Source organism: Anopheles funestus, chromosome 2RL, assembly GCF_943734845.2.
Source record: "Anopheles funestus chromosome 2RL, idAnoFuneDA-416_04, whole genome shotgun sequence".
Classification (NCBI taxonomy): domain Eukaryota; kingdom Metazoa; phylum Arthropoda; class Insecta; order Diptera; family Culicidae; genus Anopheles; species Anopheles funestus.
The window spans coordinates 85438823-85450035 of NC_064598.1; the positions used below are offsets into that span (position 1 = coordinate 85438823).

The 11213-nt window shown below is 40.6% G+C and overlaps 1 protein-coding gene across 2 annotated transcripts in view; it reads left to right on the forward strand.

The window, feature by feature from the left end:
• LOC125763788 (UHRF1-binding protein 1-like) overlaps positions 1-10425 on the forward strand; it is a 28696-nt gene extending 18271 nt beyond the window's left edge. Inside the window, exons 7-16 of one of the 2 annotated variants that reach the window (XM_049427304.1) lie at positions 1164-1250; positions 1330-2513; positions 2579-2717; positions 2815-2944; positions 3025-3594; positions 3683-3797; positions 5889-5909; positions 7882-8024; positions 8211-8669; positions 8741-10425. In XM_049427304.1, the coding sequence (XP_049283261.1) occupies positions 1164-1250; positions 1330-2513; positions 2579-2717; positions 2815-2944; positions 3025-3594; positions 3683-3797; positions 5889-5909; positions 7882-8024; positions 8211-8669; positions 8741-8915 (3023 nt within the window). In that variant the 3' untranslated portion in view covers positions 8916-10425. Of the gene's footprint in view, positions 1-1163; positions 1251-1329; positions 2514-2578; positions 2718-2814; positions 2945-3024; positions 3595-3682; positions 3798-5888; positions 5910-7881; positions 8025-8210; positions 8670-8740 lie in introns of those variants that run through there. The other variant, XM_049427305.1, reaches the window with a different exon arrangement.
• Positions 10426-11213: the final 788 nt, after the last annotated feature.

Here is an 11213-nt window from a genome sequence, read left to right on the forward strand (position 1 = left end):
TTTCGAGGGGTTTAAAATAACGACAACAGTCGAACGGTTTTTCGTTCCAGCGGCACTCGTGGAACAGTTCGGTACAGTTAGCACGTACCATTGCTGCAGTACGTTGGTACGCGTCCTTGGGACACTTCACGCAATCGTCACAGTTTTCGTACATCATACAGTAGCTGGATATTGCACCGACATTGTACAAGTTATGAAAAATGATCCTTAACATAAAATCTTCCACATCGTAATTGTACTCCATATCGTCGTTCTCCTTTAAATTTTCTATGAACGATTCCAACCGTGTGTAACTCTGCTTCACGTACCCCAACTCACAGACTCCGACGGATGGAAACACTACGGGATCGGTTCGGGTGTCTATGTTTTCCACCGCAATGCTGATGGTATCCTTGCGGAACAAGTCCATGTAGGCGAGTATCAGTTGCACCGCGATAATCCACGCAACCAGACTGCATGCCGACCAGAACAGGCGCTCCGTCCAGTGGTACCGGCGGTTGAAGATGTAACCGATACCGGCTAGTGATGCATTGTTGCAGTAATCTACCACGATACGATAAAATGCTCGACCCACTCGCAGTAAAAATATCATTTTGGAGGAAGAAAAAAAAGATACGAATGCTTCTGCCAAATGTCCGGCTTTAAATGAGCTGCCAGGATGGTTTTTGGTATAAATAGTGGCTGAATGGGTGCGTGAGACGAGGGCATATTATAGGGACTTTCGTTAATTATAGCTGGTGTTGGACATGAATATTACATTACGTTTAAATCATAGTAAAACAAATTTAGTTCTACTAGTAACCTTCTACATTTTCATTACAGGGTTTTGTATGTCAGGATTAAATGTCAATTAAAAAAATCTTAATGCTTCCTTATAAGCTCTATCCTTTTTAATGTATTTTTGCTGTAATACATTCGTCTATAATTTTTTTTTTTAGAAAGTTAGCTATGTTGACATTTAACATTTAGACCTCTAAACCCTGTAATATTTTGTGTTTAATTTTGTATCTAGCATAATAAGTACTCTCGATCGATAAATAGTCGTTTAATATCGTTCGATTGCATGCAGGACTCTCTTCTATTTGCGTATTTAATTATTCCTCGTTAATGGAAAATATCTGGAAGAAATCATGTATTAATGATAGCGTTTCTAAACTTTGCAGCTGATCGGGACAGAGTACCACCGGATATGGCTACACTACATGCAGAATTTACGTACTTTTACTACCCTGGAGACTTTGTCTTTCCATGTACGTATTCTAAAGAAGTATACATAAAAACGAAGTATAGTCATCGTTTTTTTACATTTGTTTTTGTCTCCTCTTGCAGTACCACCCTCGAAAGCGTTCGTTCACATCAACCCCGTACAAGTGCACTTTCACCTGGACAGTCTGCTCTGGCTGAGCTCGTTCATACTGAACCTGCATGAGAGCCTTCTGCGTACGAACAACGTCACGAGCGGGCTCAATTCTCCGTCCACACCTTCCAGCACGACGGACAGCGAACAGCAACCCAACATCATGTACATGGACGTGAAGGTGGAATGCATCATGCCACGGTTAATATTCGAAGCCGCTCCGGGTGCACCACAGCAACGGGATCGACCAAAAGCGATGCACGTCGAAGTGTCACGGTTTGCTCTGACCAACATCCGGGAGACGGGTTCATCGCGGGCGGATCTTGCCCAAGCAATATCGTCACTGCAGGAGGGTAGTCTTGTGTTCGGTTCCGGCTTTCCTTCGAAACCGGGCGATTTGTGTATCGTTACCGATCGGATACTGGCACACATAGCGGCAACGGATGTGGGCGGAGGGCTAAATGGAACGGTGTTGAACGGAGACGATGGGCTGCAATCGGCTTTTAGCAATCTTACACGTTACGCGACGTGGCGGGAACCACGGGATGTATGGTGTTTGAAGCTGGATCCCGTTTGGGTGGAGTTTTACGGTGCCCGTTCGATCGGTCCAAGCCGAGCGATACCATTTGTCGATGCGGTACCGGTTACAATTTGGCTGCATGGACGCTCGGATGAAATACCCGAACTGATTGCACCGGAGGCCATTGTCGGTGGTGTGGAGCGAGGCGATGTTAGCAAGCGTATTCACAATAGCAATAATTCCATTTCCAACAAATCGAGCGAAAGCAGTCTCATCCTGTCCGTTAGCAGTTTAAAACAATCACTAGATTTAGAGTCGACGCCACTCGGTAGCAGCTACTGGGGTGGTGCTGGCAGTACGGTGCTGGATGATGAAAAGCGCAAACGTTTTTCAACCGCTTCGGTGCAGGGGTGTGAGGCGAGAACCCAACCGCAGCTGCCCACGGCATTTCCATCGGTCGAGGCGGACAGTGAGACGGACAATCGGATGGCCGATCTGCACGTCATCGCTCACGTTTCCAACCTAGTTAGTGTTCAAATCGATCATTATCAGTATCTGTTTTTGCTTCGGCTGGCCGAAGAGTTGACTGAGTTGGCCACATTTCTGTCGCTCGATTCGAAGCGAATTTTGCAAGCGGTAAGATGGAAGAAGGAAGCAAAAGAATTCAAGATTACTTCAAATTGCTTTTCTTCGTTCTGCAGGCAAATACGGAAAAATCGATTATTGTTGGCTGTGTGATACCGCAGGTGGAAGTTTCGCTCGTGATGCCTTCCCAAACACCCGGCAAGGAGTCGAGTGGTGGTGACGGTGAAAGCGTATTACCAGATTCGGCCAGTTTAGGTAATAAAAGCGTATTGATATCTGTGTAGGAATTGTAGGAATTGTAGATATTTTCCCTAATAATCAACTCCCTTCATCCTTTTTTACCCCGATTCAGGTTCTGGGTGGCCAAATTCGATGGACCAAACAAGAAATTCTAACATTTTTAGCAGTACCGAATGTCCCTCCCCAATCGCAACAGAACCACCGGTGGAAGTACATCACATTTCCAATCCCAATACCCACGGGTACGGATCATACTGGGCCTTTTTCAACAGCTCAAAATAAACTCCAAAACTTATCCTCTTCTTCTTCTCCTTCTCCATAGACACAATGTACAGATACAAAGCATACCGACGACTTCCTCTACGTCGGGCGTTGCCTCGGTTGAAACGCCGTCCTCTTCTTCGATCATTGTAACAGCTCGAACCGTCGGTGCTACGAATGTGACGACCCCAATCCAGGCTCAGCAGGTTATAATACAGCCACAATCGAAGGCGCGCAATTCTACCACCGATTCGTCGTCATTCTCGAAGGATATCAACTCCGGTCTTAGCTCCATGAAGAAGGGCTTCTCGCATCTGATGACCTCGATCGATTCTGCGCTCAAGACTAACACGTCGGATGATATCAGCGATACGCTATCGGTACAGTCGGATCTTAGCTCCGATTCGGAACTGCAGCGTGTTCTGGATGATACGGAAAAGACAACCGATTGCTTGGACGCCATGTTTAAGTTGTATCCGTTCGGGCAGGAAAGCACCATAAAAATGGCTCCGATCGAGGTGGCAAGTGAGGTGTGTGAAGATCCGTTCCTGACAAACATGTCCTCACCGTCCGATCCGTCCGAAAGCAGCAGTCTAAAACGACGAGATATCGTATCGATGGTGACGTTTAGGTCAGTTGGTAGTTTTATGTTACGAAATCGTAAGCTGGGTGGTGTGCGGTATTATTTTCATTATGCTTTATTTGCCAATTGTAAACAGATTAACCACCGTGGAAGTTATTCGCCAGAATGTTGGAAATGGTTCGTCACTCCGATTGCAGGTATCCGCGATAAGCTGTGATGAGTGTGGGGCGATACCGTGGGACGAATTTCAGGTACGTTTACCCAATCCGGTAGTGGCGGTATATAAGAATTCCTTCACCACTCCTCAAAATAATCACTAAAAACACGTACCAGAACACAACGAAATTTTTCTTGAGAAACAGTTTTCCATTCTCTTTCGCTCTGTCTCTCTATTTCTCTGTCTCTGTTTTTCCCCTATCGATCGTTTCGATTTATATCTTTGTATCTTTTTCTTGGTTTAATTTCACATATTATTTTCCTAATAATATTAATCTTGATATCGATGAGATATAGTGGTATCACAACTGCATTTCAGCGTTGTTTTATCTTTCGGTGTCTATTGATTGAATACTCCCGCATTCGTATTTGTTAAAAGTAACCGATGATTTAGTATTTACAACGAAATTTTGGACGTTGGAAAGGGTTTATTAATTTTTTCCGACCGCAAAATCATCGTTTAAATATATATTTTTTTCTACTGCACGATGGGCATTTTGCTGGGATAAAAATAATAATGCTTACAAAATTTTTTAACGTATTTCACATTACAGGTTTATGTTGTCATGAGAAAGAAATTTATTTGAATTTAAACATAATGTCTTTAACGAACATGAATGTACCAGGCGCCTCCTTCAGATGCGAACGAAGCAAAAATGAGATATAAACAAAAAAGATCAGGCGTCTCCATCGTTGAGTACATTCTCACTTTCCGCAACCCAGTGCTATATATATTGCCAAAACTATTTACAGACGATAAATTACAAACTGCTTCTCAAAAATAATCTCCAGCACCTTTGTAACTACAAGCAAACAATCATATTGGTGATTTGTTTAAACATTTAATGTTTCCTAACAAAAATCTTTTATCCCGCAATTTGTTCCGAACTGCCCATTGTGTAATTTTTTCGTTCTTAACCCGTCTCTGTAAATAATATTCCCCAAAAACTATCTGTCATGATGTGCTAAATGTTTTGCGTTTGTTCAAAATCAAACGCGCGGTGTTGTTCTGTAACAGCATCCAGTACGAACGGAAGTTTTTCGTGCCCTTTGTTTTTTTTTTGTTATTTCCTCTACACATTGCTTCTCCTTTGCCCAATGTTTAATTATTTACTTAAGGTCGAGAGAACAATTTGGCATGTTCTGTTTTATAAAATTATCTATACAACATACGATATAAACCGTAAACGCACCAAGTTCCTTAATCTTTTGTCGTACTGATTCTTTCCTTTTCCTCCTCGCACTACACGCCTCCTTTTGCGTATGTTTTGTTTCTCTCCAGTTTTGCATTTCATTTCGTTTCCTTTCGTCACGTCCTTTCTCTACTCGTGCTAGCATATATAAATATAACAAAAATAATAAATAATCTTACAGTTTCTAACCATATTTATGCGCTATATATACATATTCTCAAACTATCCAAGTGTTAATGTTGTTGAAACTTTTTTCTTTTCTTTTTTCTTTTTTTGCATGCTTTCTCTATCATCTCTATCTTGTATAACAAAATAATCAATCGTTAACAACCGCCGATCAAACCCGAAAACAATCCAAAAACATTTAAAAAAAACCAAAAACGAACAAACGGTGCCATTAAAAAACACACACACAACACTGCAATTCTGTGAAACTTGCGCATCTGCGAATGATTATACAATTTCATTTTGGAATGAATACGCTTTTAATAACAAATTGCTTGCATTTGTTACATACGAATTGTGTTTCGAAATGTAACCGTTCAACATTATTGCATTATATTGTACAAATTTCCTTATACGGTTTTTTTTGTCACTGGATAACCTCTAATTGGGGTACGGATGTGAATGTTTTGTACGTATTTTTTCTTACCATATGCTGTTATATGCAAATTGATACTGCTTCATGCGGACGATCTCTTTGCTGGTATCGGTGGACAACACTCTGTACTAATAACTCTGTTCGTGATGGTTGTGACAAATATCGATGTTGTTTCTTGTGGTGTGTGTGTGTGTGTGTGTGTCTGTGTGTTTGTTTTAATGTATGTATGTTGTTTCCATACAATGTAATCAACCCAAAAATCGTTGCACTGCCATCAAACGAAATGCTCACTTGTTGCTGACCATATACACATTACACGCCACGTTATAAAGGGTGGCCACCGTAAGAGCAAGGTATCTATATTTGTTCAAACAGTAATTTTACGTGTTACGTTTATGTTATCAAATGTTTATAATTTAAAGGTGTTTAATATTTGTTTTCTGTATTTTTTTGTGTTGGTTTTTTGATATTTTCATTTTACATAAGCTGTGCTCCAGCATAAGCAGACAGTTTTAATGCTACTATCACGAGTCAAAACCGTTGTAGTGATGGAAAGAGAGATACTTTTATTGTTGTTTTAAAATATCCTTGGCCCGTTTGTGAACACTGCTAGTTACGGAATGCTCACATTTACACGAAGAAAAGGAAGCATGTTTGTATTCCTTTATCATGTGTTTGTGTGTGTGATAGCATCAACCTCCCCATTAGTGTTTTTCCACTCTACCAGTAATGAATTACTCTACTGTGTTTTCTATGAAAAATATTTTAATATCCCTGCGTTTGTTGAATTGTTGTTAATATTGAAAAATGCAAAATTTTACCCAGCTCTCTGACTGACTAACACGATTTACAGGGCAATAGCTCCATCCTCAATTCCAAGCCATACACTGAACCAGCACAGACTGTTTTTCAAAGCGTAACGCATCTGCTTAAATTCGATCTTGTTTGCTTGTGATGACCATGCTTAAGAACCCTCTAGTTTAGTACCTTTACTGAGTATCAACATTGCTAGTAGCAGAAAAAAAGTGGTTTAGTTTTAGTAAACATTTAAACACTCCGATTCTGGACTGAGCTAGAGTAAAATGCTTAAACAGTATGTACACGTTTAATGCATTTTTATTAAACTTTGCTCGTGCCACCAATACATTACCTCTAGGAGCTCTCTTTCGCACACAGAAAGGCTTACACATCTTCTGAACAGATTACAATTCAATGTGAAAGTATTGCTTTTATAATGTGAAAATTCATTGCCTCTTGTAAAGGTATGAAATCTCAAATAATCTTCCACACGCACATGATGATTTCCGATCGCTCGTAAAGGAAGATCATTCTGTGTTACGTTGGAAGATGCTTAGAAAGTGTCAAGGTGAAACATTTTCATTTGGGAATGAATCTTTATGTTGTAATTGTGCTATGTTCATATTGTTAAATCTGTGACTCCCTATAAGACAGTATGGTTAGTCTTCCCACTCGTTTATAGGATAGTGCAGTTGCATGCGTTTATCCCATTTTCTTCCGTAACTCAGCTGGCTTATGCTCATAAATCGCCCGTCAATTGATAAATGTCTATCACCCCATACTCGTGTCTAGTCGATAAAGCACTCCAAGAATATTATATTTCACACCTAAGTTTGTGTACCGTGTATCAGCAAAGTTTTTTCTTTAGAATAGCATTTTAACATTCCTTTTCCATGTTCGTTGATCTCTCTTTCTTCTACGATGTATCTTTTTTCTTCTCGTTTTTATTACGTTACACACTTTTGTTTACTTAACATACGCATTTGCTCTGTTTTATGTATTTCTCTCTTTCTCTCTTTCTCTTCACTGAACGTTTTATTGTGTTTTTTCCCTTAATTTTGCACCATAAGTTTGACGCTTATTAAACAAAGAATAGTTTAAATTGTATCTCTACATTTTCTACATTCTTTTTCACAAATAATTCTTTCTAGATTACACAATTTAAAACATTTTCATTTAACAAGCGATAAAAAATAATGTTAATTATAAAGTTAATAGGTTAATTTTCTTTTTCTTTTTTTCCTTTTTCCTCCTCCAAATTTGACTTGCTCAAATATGATGATAACAAAACAAAAACAACATCTACGTGTTTCGTTTTTCGTGTAATTAATTACGTTTGAATAATGTCGGGAAACGAAAAACAATATTACCCAATTGTGTTGTGTTCGTTTTCACCAAATTCATTACCGTACGAATGAACGCGTCTCCGATGATCGGTTTCGGCTAAAAATGATCTGCTCTCTCCGTGGTATTTCTTGCCGTTTTGAAATACGAAAATACGTAAATTTGAATCACCCACTCTCACAGACCAAGTTCGGAACTAGATGTAGAGCATGGAACATTGCACCGCATAATCCGGAAGCACCGCCTTGTGTTGCGATTAGATTAGAGGAAGAGCTCACCCTGCCGGCTGATTCGTGCAAAATCACTGACAAGAAGACAATCCTGAGGTAATGAAGCAATAGTATTAGTTGGACGGGGAAGAAGTACGGGTTGACTAACGGTTTAAAGCGAGGGTAGTTGACAGTGATCCTTCCCGTGTTTCTCAACTCTCAAGGGTGTCTTAATATATGGTTGGTTTATCGTGTAACATTTTTTCTTCCCTTATCGCTTGCCATTTCCTTGGCCGTGTCTAGCTGGTTCAAGCGCAAGCTGAACGTTGAGGTAAAAGATATAGATATGCAGCTGTCCATGAGCACCGTCGTGGGTTTGGGTGATCTGGCCGAGGATGAAATGATACCGACACCGATACCGATGGAGGTGACGGTGGAGAATGTAAAGATCAATCTGATAGAGGATCGTCCACCGGTTAACATTACATCGCCGGGATCGTTGCCGGTCAATCTAGCCATCGGACGGGTGCTTCTAACACGTGACGAAGCAGGTGTATTCTACGTGCAGCCTACGTTCGGTAGCAAAGCGGACGACAGCGTGGACAGTGGCAAACGGAAGCTGAATCGTTCCGACACCGAGGTTAAGCGAGAACGCGATCGTGAGGTAAAATCACTACATCTGGTACTGCAGCAGCTGAAGCAGGACAATGACAGTCTAAAGAAACAATTGACTGAAAACGAGCGAACGTCGGAAAGCAATAGGTAAGCGTTTGTACAATAGCATCAGGGTTAAAAATTGAAGCACACTCAAATGATATCTTTCGTTACGCTAGGATGAAAGTTCGACAAGAGAACGAAGTACTGAGAAACTACCTGAAGGCTGCCCAGGACGATATCACTACACTGCTTGACGAGAAGCGTACCTTGATGGCGACGATCAAATCGCTTCAGGATCAGCTAACATCGTTGAGTGACGTGCAGCTGGGCCAGCAGGACGGCAAAAGATAGCATAACTGCATGGACTGTATACAGTGCTGCGGTGAAAATCCATTCTAAGGCCGGTACGCATCGTGTCCGGCAGCAATGGAGTCTTGAAGGATGGCGATGGAGATGACCAGCTGCTTCCATGCGCCTTCTTAAGAGTACGAATTATAACGTGGTGGTATATGAGGTGGTATATGGTGGACTTTAGTCAACGAGCAAGAACGGGCAACGTCTAGTGTGGTTTGTTCCAGTTTATCACATGTTTCGGTTCCTATTCTTTGCTAGCTAGGAATTGCTCCAAAGAGAAAATGTGTTATCCTGTTACTGTTTCTGTTGATCATACTTTGCAGGAGGAATGAAATGTTACGTGAGTGAATTGCATTTGATACATGTGTGAATGACTGCTGTCCAACATCAGGCAACTAAACGTGAAATGAATCTAATTGTACGTTAGACCGTACTAGCTAGTCCGCAGCATCTTTTACCCCACCGTTTGTAGCATGTATGAGTAAACAGTCTCGTTTTGTGGACGAACAGTCTACACAACCGATCATGTTCGATGATCGCCCTTCATTTACAAAAAAGGCTTAATGTATGCTTAAAAAGTATTCGGTGAGAAACGGTTGTTATCCTGTCTATTGTTACTGATTTGTCAAAAAAGGAAACAAAAACACAACCAAATATCAATGCGTTATTGCCATGAATTGAATGAATTCGTTTTAAAACTGTTCAACCAAAAAAAAAACAAAAGAAAGTAAAGATACATACACGCTTGCTGTACATTGTGTGATGCACAACAGAACATGCTAGCAATAACAAATACTGTGCTAACGTGTCTTTACCGATCGTTAGGGAACGAACAGGCACTTGTATGGGAAATATGTTGTCTTACTTAAATACCCATTCCTTCCAAACACGTTGTGAATAGAATGCACTACTACCGTTACAATCTTGTTTTAGCAATAGCGATGAGATAGGGAACGATTTAGCCAAGATTAAGTGTGATATTAATTTTACCTGCCGTTTTGTTTCACTGTCAGATGTCCCGTACTAAGCTAGGTAAGCGTTAAACAGAAAACCGAAACGAAAACGTGTTGAAAGTACAGAAGCGTCGTAGCATAGTTAACCATTTCCCGCACAGGCGGGAGAACAGTCAACATAAAACTTATATATTTAGGATAGGAATTCGCAATACACAAAACAATGGTGCGGGAATGTTTACGATAAAGTTTGTTCAGCACAGTGGTAAGGGAAATTGAAACAATGCAACAAGTGCTAGTGTGTAAGTGATATGATGATGCAACTATTCCCCAAAATGCAACTGCATTGATGAGTGACGGTTTTTAGTTAACTCTTTCTCTCGTGATACACGATTAACCCTTATCCTCCGTAGCTAGAGTTCGTTGTACAAAAGGAAGATGCAATGTGTGGATATATTTTGAAGTACCAGAACGGAACGAATTATACAAAAAAAAACAGACAGGCACTAGAATAGGAATGAACCAAATATATTATACACGCGGCATACGAAACCGAGGATGCAAAATGGGATTTTGGGGTAGTTAGGTGTGAGACCTGTCCGCTATAAAATAAATTGTATCTGTTTTCATATTGTTCGATAAAGGCAATTCAAAGAATGTACGAAGCGTTTATACGGCGCAATGTAGCAGCGACGTAGAACGCTAGTATGTGGGTCTATTCAGCAAACAGTCCTTGTTTCTCTTGTAGGGAGGTCAGTACTTTAATGGATTAACTACACGATCAGTTGAATGTTTCACAAACAGATGACACCATGCGATTTCATGAACTAGATTAGACTGAACAACTGTAAAGGTATCCTTCGGGGTATATTTATACAATACGTAGAAGAGATTGTTGTTGTCTGTTCGGAAGGATTCTAGAATCACTGAGCAGATCTTCACTAGACTAAAAAACCAGGGACAACTTTACGGCAGTATCCTGCATTGGAAGCTGACCAGGTTAGTTAGAATAATTTTGGTGGGTGAATATTTTCAAGTTCTTTTGATACCACAAGTGGTCTGTTTGTCTAACGAGGACGACCTCCTATACAATGTGGTGCTATAGAAAGGGACTTTGTAACTCGACAAACCTGTCACGATGATCGAAGCTGAGACTTGATCGAACAATCAAAGATAAACCTCATGCCCTGGGGACATGGAGTTCGAAACGATGAACTTGTGAATGCATACGCCACTAAGAATTGTCAAACGATGGGCGCTTAACCGTGAGCGGTTATGCAGCACTTCTGCAGCAGGTCAAAATCGCAAAGCGGTTATAGTGCCTGATAAATACCTTTGTCTG